The sequence below is a fragment of the Cricetulus griseus genome, chromosome 3 (genome assembly GCF_003668045.3).
Source record: "Cricetulus griseus strain 17A/GY chromosome 3, alternate assembly CriGri-PICRH-1.0, whole genome shotgun sequence".
In the NCBI taxonomy this organism is placed as follows: Eukaryota; Metazoa; Chordata; class Mammalia; order Rodentia; family Cricetidae; genus Cricetulus; species Cricetulus griseus.
Window position 1 is genome coordinate 94,640,577 of NC_048596.1, and position 16,684 is coordinate 94,657,260.

Below are 16,684 nucleotides of genomic sequence, written 5' to 3' on the forward strand. Positions count from 1 at the left end.
CATAAGCCATCTCAGAGATATGCATCTTCTCCCGGGGAGAAAGGATTATATTTGTTAACTACAGAATATTTTAATAGGAAAAAATAACCTGTGGCATTAGTATTATTACATTGATTATTTCTAATACAGAACATACCTAATACAGAACACATAGTATAATGAATATGAAAACAATCATTATGAAAATATATGGAATGCTGGCCAGAAGGATGGGCCAAAGGGTAAAAGCACTTGCCCCCAAGCCCGACAACCTGAGTTCAATGCCAGGGAACTGCTTTAATTAATTAACTTGTAGAATGACTAAGGCTTGACACAATTGATCAGAAGGGTTTCATTCCCTTCCAGTTTAACCCTTAGATGGTGCACAGGATGTAGTAAATTCTGTTAATATTATCATATGCATGTTAATATTATATATTACCAGTTTTTAATAGTTTTAATATTCTTTCAATGTTTCTAATTGCTTGTTTTTAATCCATAATTTTACTAGTATTTCATTACATATCACAAACTAAGTTCTAAAACTATAAAACCAAGGTACTTAACATTTTTAAGGGTTTCTGTTTTCTATGTCTGTATCATCTATGAGCTCTTCCCCAAAGTGAGCTAATGTTCATTTTCTGTAGAGAAGTTGGGGTTACATAAACATAGAATGTAGAGGGTATAGGAAGGGAGAGATGATAAGCAAGCATTAGGAAGGATGAATGGGAGAGGTAAGAAGAAGAGAGGAGAAGTATCGGGAAGACTGACAATTTCATAGATGCATCAGTGAGTTAGAGAACTTAGGGTTCTCAGAAGTGGATGCAGTCACATACACATAAATCATATTCTCAAAAGAAGAGTCAAACCTAACTCTCCCTATAGCAATTATTTCCAGACTTGAATTTAGTTCTTCATCCATTGACCTTATGTTAAATATGTTGTAATGTCCAATGCTTTCTACCTTGTGTTTCTTCTTGTGAATTATGAGAGTGAACCTCAGCAATAAACCCACTTTTCACATTTTTGTTTTGTGTAGATATCATATTATCTTCTTACTCACAGAGTACTTGCTTAGCAATGCACTTTTTTGTTTTCCAAATCTTATGTACAAAATACACACAATGCAGTTATCTTAATAAACTTTTATAAAGATATAAACAATGGACTTCCAAATATTGTTCTTAAATATTGTTTTCTTTCAGTGACTTGAAATTTACCAGACATCCACAAATCAAACTTAATCCCACCTCATTTCCCATTTGGCTACAAACACTCACATTTGATTTGTATAATGTGCTACATCAGTGGCTGTATCCACTATCATACCATCTTGCCAAAACTAATTTCCTTCAATAATAATGGATGTGCTACTACAAGGCCTAACTTCTGCTGTGGCAAAACAGATTAAACTTCTAGTTCAATCTTTTCAAGAAGCTTGATAAAAGCCATCATTTTATTATCCATTTCTCACTTTCACTTTTGAAGTACTGAGATCCATTTGGTTTTTTTGCCTACTCCCAAAACATAGATGCTATTTCTTGTTCCCAAAGCAACAATGGCATGGTCATTTCTAGAACAAAGACTCCCTGCAAATATCTTTTGTAATAAATGGACTACTAGTGATGTGAACAACTTGGTCCAACTCTCTGATTCTTCTCCCACTTGAAGGGTGGTTTATTAGATAACCTTATGATAATTAATGCTTCAAAATTGCATTATATTTCTCCTTTGTTCAATTCTAATTTTAATGAAACAATTATACAGGATACCAGTGTGAAAATGAAGGGACTCTGGCCAGCTCAAACAAGGCAAGCATGGCTCTGGCAGGCCTTGCCCATTTCTCCCATTCCCTGTGCCTTGCCAAAATCTGTTGGATTACATTGCTAAAGCTAGCCCCCAGGTCTATTTGCTTGATCACTTCTTCATCCTGAGGCTGACTACCAAGGTCCACCTATGAAAGTATTAAAGTCCATCAATCAAAAGCCCCTTTGGTTCACCTAATTAAAGTGCACAATCAAAATTTTGTGCCACATCTTAGCCCATTCTAGCACAGACCTCTCCTTTTTTCTCTTATTAAAAATCAACCTGCAAGGTCATTTGCTGCTGTTTTGTTGCCTGTGTCAGAAAACAGCCCCTTTAACTTTGCTTCCCCACTTAATAAAGGCGCTCTCTGTGGAAACAGGTGTTTGAATATGGTTTGTGCCTAATCTAGAATCCAGGAGGGATTCCCAACTGTAGAGGGATTCCTTCATTGGTACCAAGGTGTGGATAGGCCAGGAATCCCTTAAACTTTTTTCACTCATCCCAGTCTTTCTAGCACCATAGTCTCTCATCCAATAACAGCTGATTGATTAGTTCACTACCCTTTGTGTCCTAACTAGTCTCCAGGCTTCACAACAAAAAAGATCATAGTTTCTAAAGGTTTTTAGAAAAAAGGCACTTAAGTTATGTAGGTCAAGGAAAAAATAAATGATTCAAGGTATACAAATCTAATAAACCACCTCTCTCTCTCTCTCCCTCTCTCTCTCTCTCTCTCTCTCTCTCTCTCTCTCTCTCTCAATTCAGAATGTAAAATCTGTTACCCTAGAGAATCCTAATACTATTACCTCACATTTTCTATAGAATACATGAAAATTTCCAGTTGCAAACCCACTGTGTGGCACTTCTCCCATTTACTCATGAAACTAATCACCATTTACAAAGAAACAGAATGTCTATCTCTCTCCCTTTATACCCTCCCTCATCCTTTTGCCTACCTTCAGAAACTCCACCCGCTCCCCCTGCCCCTCCCAGGTCTCTTCATTTCCCTCTCTGTGCCCCACCCACTGCCTAATCCTCACCATCTCTCTTCATGAACATGCCCTGTCCCCCCTCCATGTCTATGTCTATTCCAACTGACCACCTCCATCTCAGTTTTTCTCCTTCCTCATTTTTGCCTACCTACCCCTCAAACTCCTACCTACAAGCTCATCCTTCCTCTTCTTCCTCAGTCACAAATAGGGTTTCACTACATATCCCATGGCTAACCTGGAGCTGTCTATGTAGCCCAGACAGGCCTTGAAAACACAAAAATCCTCTTGACTCTGCTTCCTGAGCATGTATTGGGAAGGAGTGTAGACTTAAATTGTGGGTGACATGGGAAAATATTCTCACCAAATTTGACTAAAATGTCTATAGCATCACTGTGATATATCATGAATTGAGCAACTTTTTTATTTAAAAGTGTGTGTGTTCATCATTTTACATGTATATATCTAAATTACAAAAACGTTACCAAATGAAACCTGTAGGTCAAATGGTCATGAGTGTAGAAGATCAGATCTAGGGTGACTAAATGAGCAGAAGTGGTGAAACTAAGTATATACAAGTTTTAGTCAGGATTCTCTAGAGTGACAGGATTTCTGGGATGAATATCTCCCAGTATTAAAAAGAGGGATTAGCCAGACTTTGGTGGTATATGCCTTTAATCCCAGCACTTGGGAAGCAGAGGCAGGTGGATCTCTGTGAGTTTGAAACCAGCCCAGTCTACAGAGCAAGTTCCAAGACAGACTCCAAAGCAATACAGAGAAACCCTGTCTCAGAACCAAAAAAAAGAAGGGGGGATTAATTAGAATGACTACCATGGTAATCCAGGTATTGGCAAATCTAACAATGGCTGGCCATAAATGCAAAGTGCAAGGATCCAGTAGTCAATCAAGCCAGAAAGCTAAACATAATAGCTGGTCTTCAATGTATGCTGTAATCTCAAAGAAGTAGACTCTAGCTTGATGTTGGTGGCACATGCCTTTAATCCCAGCACGTGGGAGGTAGAGGCAGGTAAATCTCAGTGAGTTCCAGGCCAGCCTGGTTTGCAGAGCAAGTTCCAGGACAGGCTCCAAAACAATACAGAGAAACCCTATCTTGAACAAACAAACAAACAAAGAAGTAGGCTCTAATACCAGTGATTAAATAAACTGGCTATCAAGGCAAGAGTAAGGAGGCGAATGGCAAAAGCTGTCTTGTTCATTGGCCAGAGATAGGCTTCCAGCAGAAGCTGTTGCACATATTAGGTCTGAATTAAAGATCTGCATTTAAGATGAGTCTTCTTACCTCAAAGAAAACCTCTAACGGGTGTTCCGTACACTTTTCCCTCTTAGTGAAATCCAGATTTAGTCAAATTGACAAGCAAGTATAGCTGTCATAATGGCCAATAATCTTAGAAACAAACAAATACACTCCTGAAAGGACCCATGCTGTAACACAAAAGATAAATGACTCAGAGACTGATATCGTGATTAAGTTTAACTTGATAATCAGGGAAGCATAGAAGTCCACCACTAGCTGTCACTTCAAACTCAAGACTGAAACTGCTGATCCATATGCTAGTTTTTCCCCAATCCTCAAATTGGAGAAAATCTCAAACTGGAGAATCATGACACTTAAATGTCTTCCTATCTTCCCTGATACTGAGCTTCTTGCCATCTTCAGTGAGGCTGGAGAATCAATGCCTTCTAGTCTCAGTGTGGCAGAATGAATACCCAATCCTGAATTTGCTCCTTTCCTATATACCTCCCTAATGCTAGGATTAAAGGCATGAGCAATATGCTCTTTGAGACTGATTCCATGTCCTGTATACCTGGGTGGCCTTGAACCCAAAGAGATCTGTTTACTTGTTAATCCTGAGTCCTAGGATTAAAGGTGTGTACTAGTACTCCTAGCTTCTTCCCACTGTAATTAAAGGTGTGTGCCTGCTTTCTATGCTCCTGATTGACTTGCAGTCTGACCCTCAAGTAAGCTTTAATAAATAATAAATAATGTATCACTACACCTTGCCTCCCCCAATGTGAAAGCTGCACCAAGTACAAGATTGTGTCCCACAGTCCCTCATCTGAAGTAATTCTAAGGCAGACTGGAACACTCTGATTCCATCTTGAGATCAGAAGCTATATTACAAGGTGAAAATAAGTTCATTTTTGTTTGTTGTAAAACTTCATTTTGTGCTAATTGGAATTTGATTTGACCATACCTTGAACATCCCTGAAATTTAACTTGTGCCCAATCTGACTGTGCCTTGAACTACAGTGCCCCCACACCACTAGAATTTCTGCAAAACTGCCTCAACTCTGCTATCTGCTTTTGTAGTCTCCTTGGCAAGTTCCTATGTTGACAAAATTGATTCTGAAGACTCCTAGAATTTGATCTCTGAAATGAGCCTAGAAAGTTAATTTTCAGCAGATATCCTGAAGATCCCCAAATTGTGGATGGAGGTGGGTAGGTGAGAATAAGGACTTAGAGAACCTGCATGATAGAGCAGTGTGAGACAGCTCAAGTGTGATTTCTGTATCAGATTGTGCTAGAAAAGACACACATTTAAACCAAGCACACAAGGGGAGAAAGAAGGATCTCTAGAAGTTCCAGATCACCTGGTCTACAGGGCTAGTTCCAGGATTTCCAATGCTTCACAGAGAAAAAAAAAGAAAGAACAAAAAGGAGGAATAAATATGGGAGTGCTTTGAAAAGAACAGGGCATCCAGATGGACCAGACAGATTCAATATTAGTGTAAAAGCCAATTTTGATATAAAGTAAGATTAATTTGTTTCTTATACTACAAATATCATGTTTGACTCACAAGTACTCTCCACCCCAAAATGAAAAGGTAAACAGTCAAGGAACCTTGAGACAATCTGCCAAAATGTTTGTCAAATATTCAAATCAATTTTGTGCTTGTGTGAAAATCTCTTTCAAAATCCTGATGTTACACATTTCAATTTTATACTTTTCTCTAGAAAGGGGCCTGAAAAGTTAATACAAACTATATTTTAAACTCCCATATTGTAGTGTCATTCCTATGCATAGTAAATAAACATGCTCAATTAGCTTATATTGGGGTGGTAGTTTGCTTCCTACATAATTCAGACCACCACCTCAGTGATAGAAATTCTGGTTTGAAGGTGACAACAATTCACTTAAATCATATTTCCATACATTTTTCCTTCTATCATACTTCTGTCCTTCCAGGAGCTTCCAGAGTTCTGCCTGTCTGTGCCCCTAGACTGCCGGGTTTAAAGGTGGGGCTTTTCAAGCAAAATCTGATAAAGAAATCACACCTGAGCTGTCTCACCCTGGTCTATCATGCAGGAACTGAAAGCCCTGATGTCCACATGAGGCTGGAGGCTGTCTGAAAAGGCACACAGACCACAGAGCTCCACAGTCTCTTTTGTACAATTCAGTCAAGGTCACTTGATGGTAGATGTCATGTATTCTCTAAGGATTTAGAATGCCCTCCCTGAAAAACAAATGTGCTTGAACCTGCAGCTGTTTGCACTTAGAATGTCCACCTGAAAAAGATAATCTTTAATCTTCAGTCTTTTTCTTAAGTGAATATGAGTAAGGATGGGAACTAGCATTTCAGCTACCTCGCTGTTCGTATTAATATAGGATTTATAGGCTCAACACAATCTCTAATTACTGATAATAACATTTTATGAAGCCCTGCGTCCTCTCCTGTGTAACTGCAGTACAGGTGATAAAATCACCCATGATCTCCCAGCCGGTTGACATAAACACACTGGATTTCATCTCCCATTTAAGCAATGAAAACAGATGCCTATTTTTCCATTCCTAAGCAGAGTAGACCCTTCCAAGAGTACTCAATATTGATTTGTATTCATGGTGAAACGAAAATACCAACGAAGAGTGTGAAGTAACAGAATTTATTTGGTCCAAAGAATTGGCCCTCAAGAACAATGAATAAGAAAGTCCCTACAAAGGGTTCTATATAGCAAACCCAAAAAGAATATCTGACAGCAAATAATTTAAGAAGGCTATTTGACCAACCCCTTGCTGACTGAATGGAAATCCTGCAACCAAAGTATGTGGGTGCTGAGTTGAGTTAGTCTCTACCTTGCATAGAGTACCTGAGTAAGAGAAGAGACTTCTGCAGGAGTCCCCCAAGAACCAAGAAGATTTCTGGAGATTCACTCTTCCTAGGACCCTGGAAAGTTTGTTTTCCACATCCAAGCTGTCTTTCTTAGGCACTCAGCAAGGCAAGGTATGGAAACAGATGGAGGGTGAGACATCCGCACATCGTGGGGTACAGTTGCAAGTCTCTTGCTTTTCAAGTGCCTCCTCAAGTTCACAGATGTCTTCAGGACCCCCCCCCCACCACCACCACCACCACCGAGGGTCCGTGAGTTTTTTCTGAGCATTAGGAAAGAGGTAGAGGCCTCCAAGTTGGCTTCTTTTTCTTCTTGTTGGATCTTGCTCTTTGTGGAACCACTGCCTGGCTTTTGTTAATAATACAGGGCCAAGCTTGGCACACTGATCTTCAGGCAGGCTATCTTTGTCATACCATGAACAAAACATCGCCATCACAAAATCTTTGATTTAATATCTATCCTACCAGCAATGCCTGTAGGCTCATGCCAGTTTGAATTTTGGGGAGTGGCCAAACAATGACTGGTCTGACCTCTGGCCTATACCAAGATGAGCCCATGCACCACATTGCATGCAACACAACCGGCAAACAGATAAATACACACATAAATAAATGTTTAAATAAACGAATAAACAATTTCTAATTTCTAATGAATGATTCTGCTATGTTCACCCATGGCTTCCATAATGAATATGAGCATTGGTGCCTAGTCTTATTGTGTCCTCCGATTCCCCATTAGCTTGATATTCTGGGAAGGCCTAATCTCCTCTGAAGAGAAATGGAGGATGAAGGGAACAGGGGAGAGGGGAGATGTAGCAGTAACTGGGAAAAGTGGAGGAAGGGGGAACTGAAGTGCGGAAAGTACTGTACAAGAGAAAAACCAATAGGAAGGAATGAAGCAAGGAATGAAGGAAGAACGAAAGGTAGGAGGATTGCAAGGAAGGAGTGAAGGAAGGAAGAAAGGAAGGAAGGAAGGAAGGAAGGAAGGAAGGAAGGAAGGACTGGAAGGAAGAAGGAAACATGATTTATTTGAAATGATTTCACCCTCATAACAGAATTTCTATCAGTGAGCTGGCATCTGAATTTTTGAGAACGCAAACTGCCACCCCTGTTAAAGTGAATTAAGCAAGCTTTATTTCCTAGGCTCAGAACTGGATCTACAATATGAGAATTTAGAATACAGTGTTGGTTAATTTACAGGCTCTCTTCTCGAGAACCTTACAAAATGAGATCTTTGTAAAATCATGATTTGGAAAGAGATGTTTACAGAACCTGATAACAGATGAGATTATTTGACAACTAGTGTGGCAGAATGTCACACTAGTCCTTGACAGGACTCCCCATCATCCTGGGGTAGAGTCCTACTGTAGCAAAAAGAACAACTTATTCTGACCTTAAAACAAAATGGCTTTGACACCAATATGGAATCAGTCTGCTCCATCAGGATGCCCTGTTCATTCCAAAGAACTCTCAAGTTTATTTCTTCATTTGGTTTTCTTCATTTTCTTTTTTCCTCCGTGCAGACTTGGAATTGGTAAACTAGCCCTGTAGACCAGGCTGACCTGGAACATCCATAGATCTGCCTGTGTGTACCTCTTGGGTTTAAAGGTGGAGCTTTTCAAGCAAAATCTGATAAAGAAATCACACCTGAGCTGTCTCATGCTGGTCACTCACACAGCTTCTGTAAGCCCTGATGCCCACATGGGCTGGAGGCTCTCTGCAAAGGCACACAGACCACACAGCTCCACACTCTTTGTTTACAATCCAGTCAAGGTCACCTGATCCTAGATGAAACCTATTCTCTAGGGATTTAGAATGCCCTCCCTGAAAAGCAAATGTCCTGGAACCTGCAGCTGTTTGCACTTAGAATGTCCAGCTGAAAAAGATAAGGATCTTTAATCTGCAGTGTATAAGAGTAAGGCCGGGACCTAGCTTTTCAGCTAACTCGCTGTTCATAGTAATATAGGATTTCTAGCCTCAACACAATATCTAATTACCGATAATAACATTTTATGGAGCCCTGCATACTCTGCTGAGTAACTGCAGTGATTAAATCACCGGTGATCTGCCCGCCTGTTGACATAAACACTCTGGATGTCATCTCCCGTTTAAACAGTGAGACCACATTCCTATTTTTTCCATTCCTAAGCAGAGTAGACCCTTCCCAGAATACTCAATATTGATATGAAGTCATGCTGAAAAGAAAAGACCAACAAAGAGTGTGAAGTAACAGAATTTATTTGGTTCAAAGTATTGTAGCTCTAGAACAATGAGTAAGAAAGTTCCCACAGAGGGTTCTATATAGCAAACCGGAAAGGAAGATCACACAGGAAACAGTTAAGGGAGGCCATTTGAGCAGCCCCTTGCTGGCTGAATAGAAATCCAGCATCCAAAATCTGTGGTCGCTGAGTTAGTCACTAGCTAGCATGGAGTCGGTGAGGAAGAGTAGAGGCTACTGCAGGAGTCCCCCTGGAACCCAGAAGCTTTCTGGAGTTTCATTCGTCCCAGGACCCGGGAAAGTTTGTTTTCTGCATCCAAGCTGTCTTTCTTAGGCACTCAGCAAGGCCAGGCATGGAAACAGATGAAGGGTGAGACCTCCGCACATTGTGGGGTCCAGTGGCAAGTCTCTTGTTTTTCAAGTGCCTCCTCAAGTTCACAGATGTCTTCAGGACTCCCCCCCCCCAAACCACCACAACCGAGGGTCCGTGAGTTTTTTGTGAGCATTAGTAAAGAGGCAGAGGCCTCCAAGTTGGCTTCTTTTTCTTCTTCTTGGATCTTGCTCTTTCTTCCTGACTGCAGAGTAACCCAGAGTCCATGGCTCTGGGGGCAGGTGGGAACCTGGAGGAATCGTGCCATGGGCGGTTCTCCTTGTCGGGCTGGTTCCTGTCCCAGTCCTCTCTGCTTCTGGCCCGGTGGATTCCAACTCCATCAGCTAGTGGAGTGAATCCAGGTCGCTTGAGGTTCAGCCCACTTTCCGGGCGCTTGTTTTCCTCGAGCACCTTCCACTGGTCTAAGGACTTTGCTTGGGCCGCAGCCTCTTCCAGCTCTCGCCGTGGCTCTGCGGCCTGCACACAAGATCCTCTCTTGTGCTTTTTCTGCCAGCCTTTCCCAGCGTGAGCCTTGTTTCCTGTGCCTACTGGCATATTGACACTGTCCCCTCTGCCATCGGTCCTCTGGACATAGAAGAGCAGATAGGCGGACTCACTCAGGACAGAAGCCACTTCGCACCTGGTGACCGTAGAATCATCCATCTTGTACCACTTCCCGTTGCCAGCCCTGACATAACAGAAGTAATGTCCAGTGTGGCAAGTCGCACCAGCGTGGACCAGCGCGGCATACAGGAAATACACCAACGGTCCTCTGTTAGACTGAGACATGTATGGCACCAGGTTAAGGGACTCGGGGTACCTTACTTTCCTGTCCATTTTTCCACCCGCGGAGTCTGAGGAGCATTTCAAGACCAGCAGCAGAATCTTCGAGGCGCCTTGGATTGTCAGGCTCTTCAAAGCTGGCGTCTTCTCCTGGCAATTGTCACAGAGGTAGGCGTTTTCCCCACACAGTTCTTCGGCCTTCACTAAATACTCCAAGGCTTGGTTCACACTGGGAGCCTCATGGATATCCAGTAGGACGTCCAGGAATGGGCTAAAGGCATCTGAGGTGCCCTGGCACTGGAGACACCTGACTTGAGATCTCCACGAGCCTCCAAATATCTCGTAGATCGGGGTGCTGTCCTTGGAGGATTCTTCTGAAGGCTTTCTCCCTCGAAGGCAGGCTTCGTGCATGGCATTCAAGGTGAACATCAGAAACTCGTGGGCATCTTCCTGCTTCTGCCGGTGGAAGGCACCAGTCAAGATCTTCGAGGGCTGCATGACATCCTTGGAGTGGAGGAGACTCTGATTCACTTGAGCTTCCAGAGCACACATTGTGCAGCTTCCCGGGTGGTGACAGCAGCTCCGAGAGTGCTCCCGGGAGAGCATGTAGTTGGCGAGTGGAGGCGTGTGTGTCAGACACTGCAAGGCTGCATTAAGGTAGCAGCTGTTGCCTGTGTTCAGGAGACCCACACCCACGCCGAGGGGCCTCTCCCAACTCGCACTGTGCTTGCCCCTGGCAGCCAGCTCTGCTGTCTCCTGAGCATTATCGTGGTGGAGGTCTTGGGCCAAAGGAGATGACCAGGCTGAATCTGCAGAACCATAAGAACACGAAGACACTTCAGAATCTACAGCATGGCTTGAGGGCTTGCAACCTGTACCGGCCTTCCAGGGAGACTCAACTTCGGAGAGCCTCTGAGCTGCCTCCATATCTCCAGCCGCCACTTGCAAACACCTGGCTGCAGACTTCTCTGGGAGCAGGTGGATGGATGCTACTCTCTTCTGCCAATCACTCCAAAGGTGCACCTGGCCCAAGTGCTGACGCTTTTATACCTCAGTCATGTGGCCACACCCACTAAGCCCAGCAGCCACAGCCAATCCCCTACAAGCCTCCAATTGCCAAAGGGCAATTGAGGGTGTGGCTTATGCAAAGCAGCACTAAAATCTGATCTGTTTGGCGCTCCTCAACCTTTGAGTCTTAGTCTTGGATTTCCCTTGTTTAAAAAAAAAAAGAAAAAAAATTGTGAAACCACATCAGATACAGATAGAAAGATAGCAGGAGTAGACCTGCCATACAAGAGTCTCTTCTGCTGGGCATTGTTGCACACACCTTTAATCCCAGCACTTGCCAGAAAGAGGCAGGCAGATCTCTATGAGTTCCGAAGCCACCCTGTTCTCCTGAGCGAGTTACAGACCAGCCTTCAAAGAAAGATAGAGAAACGCTGTCTCCAGGTTCAAAAACCAAAACAAGCAAACAAACAAACAAACAAAAAGTCTTTGGACTGTATGGCTAACTAGTATGGCAACTAGGATGAAAGGTGTGTGCCACCACTGCCTGGCTTTTGTTGATAATACAGGGCCAAGCTTGGAACACTGATCTTCAGGCAAGCTATCTTTGTCATACCATGAACAAAACATCGCCATCACAAAATCTTTGATTTAATATCTATCCTACCAGCAATGCCTGTTGGGGCCATGCTGGTTTGAATTTTGGGGAGTGGCCAAACAATGACTGTTGTGATCTGTGGCCTATACCAAGACGAGCCCATGCACCACATTGCATGCAACACAACCGGCAAACAGATAAATACACACATAAATAAATGTGTAAATAAACGAATAAACAATTTCTAATGAATGATCTGCTATGTTCACCCGTGGCTTCCTATCCTAACCATCATCAAAGAGGCTTCCCCCAGCAACTGTTGGGAGAAGATGCAGAGACCCACTGCCAGAAATTAGGCAGAGCACAAGTATAGTAGGTAATTACCAATACGGAGTCAGGTAGAAATATAAGGGTATTTAATAGGGAAAAGCCTTACTTACAGAGCGGACCAGCCAGCCGGTGGTAGTCTGTACAGCAAGAAGCAAAGAGAAACCGAAACCGAAAACGCAGTCCCCCTACTCACTCTGACCACGCCCTCACAAGCCCTCAGGTACTCCTGTAGCCAGCCCCTAAGAAGGCGTGGCTACAGCTTCCCCTACAATTCCCCTTTTAGTCTAAAAGAGGATTAAAACTTAACAGTATAAAGGTAAAATATAACTAAACCCTAAAGTCATAAGCTATTCCTATCTAGGTATATACACTATCCTAAGTGACAACAATGGGGAAATGGGGCGTAGCATTCTCCAAGTTACTTCCTGCTGAAATGGGACTTTGATAGTCATATGGGGTCCTGTAGAAAGAAAATGTTAGTATCCAGTCCATGTTAGATGGGATTCACTTGATTGAAGGTCTCGCTTGAAATCCTCAACTTGATTGAAGTCAGTACCCGAACATCTGGCCGGAGTGTCAGTTGAAATGGAGCAAGTTGGATCCAGTGCAGTCATGGAGATGTGGCCAATTTTCTTTCCAGGGTGTCCAGGGATTGCTGTCAGGCAGGTCTTCATTGGCTGTGTGGGACTCAAACATGAACAGTTAGCAGAGAAATGTTTGCTTGTGTATGTACACATGCTAGCATGTGTACACATGCTAGCAACCATGAGAGCATAACAATTATGAAAGGGTGTACACCTTGAGAGAAAGATCCAAGAAAAGACAAAGACAGTCCCCAAATTCTTCTTTTATTCTGTATTACATCAATTGGCTTCTTGATACAACACAGAAACACTAAAGCTTAGTTAAATAATGTGCTTGGATTTTAGAGGAGGAAAGCCAAATCCACCTCTAAGTCCAGCATTGGTTTAATTGAATAGGGACTAGGAAATAAAGAGAAATAGAGTTTTTTGAGAGACAGCTGTAAAGTTTACCGTATGGCACATTCCTTCTATTTGATGGTTATAGCTACCTTTTCTTCTTAAGTATCTACCCATGCAGTGTCTTTTGCCTTCTGAAGATGAGTTTTCCTGTGAAGATAAAAGCAAAATACTTCCCTTTCCTTTGGGAGGTTTCTATTTAGTTTATAAGATATACCTTAGTAGAATACCTGTCATTTGTCCTCGTTGAGAGGTTTTTCCTTTTCCAGTCGAATCTTGATCAACTTTGATGGTATCCAAAGTTTTTCTTCTCCTGTAGAAACCAATGCAAAACCCCTACCCCAACGTAATACATGTCCTGGTTTCCATGCAGAGGTTAGTACATCTTTGAAGTATACTGGCTGATTGAGTTCAGCAGTTTTTTCCGTAGTCCAGTGTCTTTCTGCAGCTGTTTGTCCTTTTTCATTGGCATTAAGAAAGTTTAGTGTTAATAAAGCATTATGCAACCTATGTTTGGGGGGTTTAGTCTTCCAAGCTTGTTTGTTGAGCATCTCCTTAAGTGTTCTATTAGATCGCTCAACCACTGCTTGTCCTGTAGGATTGTGTGGTATACCAGTAACATGCTTTATGTTATAATATTTGAAAAATTGTTCCAATTTCGTAGAGACATATGCTGGAGCATTGTCAGTTTTTATTTGTGCAGGTATACCCATAACTGCCATCACCTCTAGCAGGTGTATAATAACAGAATCAGCTTTTTCAGAGTTAAGAGCAGTAGCCCATTGGAACCCTGAGAATGTGTCTATGGTATGATGCACATATTTCAAATTTCCAAACTCTGCAAAGTGAAAGACATCCATCTGCCAAACCTCATTTCTCCGAATGCCCTTAGGATTACAACCTGCTGGCAATGGAGTTTGATTATAAAAGGAACAAGTAGGACAGTTTTTCACTATCTCCTTGGCTTGTTGCCAAGTGATAGAGAAGTCCTTTTTCAAACCTTTGCTATTTACATGATGTTTCTTATGAAATTCTGAGGCTTCTAGCACACTTCCAATTAATAAACGATCAATCTCAATCAGTCTCAATATGTAACACGACTCTCTCTGCATACTGAGAATCAGTAACTATATTAAGAGGTTCTGTAAAATCCTTAAGTACCATGAGAATTGCATATAATTCTGCCTTCTGTACAGATGTATATGGACTTTGAACTACTTTACTTACCTCACCTGCTTTATAACCTGCCTTACCTGATTTGTTGGCATCAGTGTAGAAGGTAAGAACTCCAGAAATGGGAGTTTGTCTTACAATACGTGGAAGAATCCAGACTGTCTTTTTTATGAATTTAATTCTGTCAGTTTTGGGATAGTTGTTGCTAATTGTTCCCAAAAAGTCAGTAAGAGCTATTTGCCAATATTCATTATCTTTCCATAAGGAAGAAATTTCTTCATTAGTTAAAGGTACTATAATTTCTGCTGGATCTTTTCCAGTCAGCTGGCGAAGTCTTAATTTACCCTTTAAAATCAAATCAGAAATCTTTTCTATATATGTCTTTAACTTTTTATTCTGTTTATGTGGCAGAAATATCCATTCCAATATAGTGTCTTCCCTCTGCATCAGAATTCCAGAAGGGTATTCTCTGGATGGCAAGATAACCAGAATACAGTCTAAATTAAGGTTTATCCGATCTACATGTGCATTCAATATTCTGTTTTCTACCCATTGTAACTCTTTTTCTGCCTCATCAGATAATATTCTAGGACTGTTTAGGTCCTTATCACCTTTAAGGGCCATTTTTAAATGCTTTAAGTCATGTCCTTCTACACCAATAATTGTCTGTAATTGAGAAATTTCCCCTAATAATTTCTGAAGAGAATTAAGAGTTTGATACCGATCTCTCCTAATTTGTACCTTTTGAGGTCTGATTCTCTGTAAGTCTATCTTGTAACCTAAATAGTTAATAGAATTTCCTCTTTGTATCTTTTCTGGTGCAATCTGTAATCCCCAACGAGGCAGAACTTCCTTCACCATTTCAAACATACGTTCCAAAGTTTCCTTATTAGAATCTGATAAAAGAATATCATCCATGTAATGATAAACAAGAGATTGTGGAAATTTCTTACGAATTATTCCCAAAGGTTGCTGTACAAAGTGTTGACACAAAGTAGGGCTATTGAGCATTCCTTGTGGCAAAACCCTCCATTGATATCTCCTAACTGGCTGTGAATTATTAAGAGTTGGTACAGTAAATGCAAATTTTTCTCTATCATTTTCCTGTAACGGTATTGTGAAAAAACAGTCTTTTAGATCAATGACTATGATAGGCCATCCTTTAGGTATTAAGGAAGGTAATGGCATTCCAGGTTGCAGAGAGCCCATTGGTTGAATTACCTTATTTATAGCTCTCAGGTCTGTCAGCATTCTCCACTTACCTGACTTCTTTTTGATGACAAATACAGGAGAATTCCAAGGACTGGTAGATTCCTCTATATGTCCAGCATCTAGCTGTTCCTGTACTAACTTTTCTAAAGCCTCTAGCTTCTCAGAGGTCATAGGCCATTGTCCTACCCAAACTGGTTCATCTGTAAGCCACTTCAATGGCAGGGCCTTTGGCTCCTCTGAAGGTCCATCATTTGTACCTAGTTTCTGTACAGCATGGATGGTTGGTAACCATTTTCCATAGCGTCTTACCAGATCTTTTTCATAATTTGTATCTGACACTGGAGGAATATTAATCTGAGTATTCCATTGCTGTAAGAGATCACGACCCCAGAGATTTATAGCTATATCTGCCACGTATGGTTTCAGTATCCCTTTCTGTCCTTCCGGTCCAATGCAGACCACTGAGTTAACACTCTGTCGAACTCTAGATAGAGTTCCAATTCCTAAAAATTGTACATTTGCCTCTCTAAGAGGCCATTTCTGAGGCCAAGACTTTTGAGTAATAATAGTTACATCCGCCCCAGTGTCCACTAAGCCAGAAATAACTTTATTATTAATTTTAACTTTTAACTGAGGCCTTTTATCATTAATAGAAGCTTGCCAAAATATGCGTTTCTCATTTTGTCCATTCACACTTGATTCTTCATCACTATTCAAACTATCACTATTCAAAAAAGAGCAATATCTTTTTTCACAATATGCAAAGAACTGTCTATTGTTCCTGTGAGAGATTGTCTTCCACTGCTATTGGAAATGACCTGACCTTTCTCGATGTGGGGGACTTCTTGAGGCCCCCCTCGGGGTTTCCCGACCTTAAGGGGTTTCCTTGTATGTCCCTGGTCGATCTACATTCATTGGTCCAGTGTCTGCCCTTACCATACCTTCTACACAATCCAGAAGGCAGTGGCCTTCCATATGAGGCATTGTTAGAATTCATTTGTCTACAATTTCTCTTAGTATGTCCCATTTTACCACAGTTGAAACATCTAGGTTCCTGGCGCCTTCGTGGTCTCAAGGGGAAGGCTCTTCCTCCCCAAGGTTCTGGTTCATAGTAGT

At 41.7% G+C, this 16,684-nt stretch overlaps 1 protein-coding gene across 1 annotated transcript; it reads right to left on the minus strand.

Moving 5' to 3' along the window:
• Window positions 1-9,622: 9,622 nt before the first annotated feature.
• Window positions 9,623-11,267, minus strand: LOC113834607 (ubiquitin carboxyl-terminal hydrolase 17-like protein B). The gene has a single exon (XM_027405023.2). It carries the CDS (start codon window positions 11,195-11,197, stop codon window positions 9,623-9,625), a length of 1,575 nt encoding a protein of 524 aa, XP_027260824.1. The 5' UTR covers window positions 11,198-11,267.
• Between the last annotated feature and the right edge of the window lie 5,417 nt (window positions 11,268-16,684).

Excerpts from the sequence above, each read along its gene's own strand:
- LOC113834607 (XM_027405023.2), bottom strand. The coding sequence starts at position 11,197 with ATGGAGGCAGCTCAGAGGCTCTCCGAAGTTGAGTCTCCCTGGAAGGCC.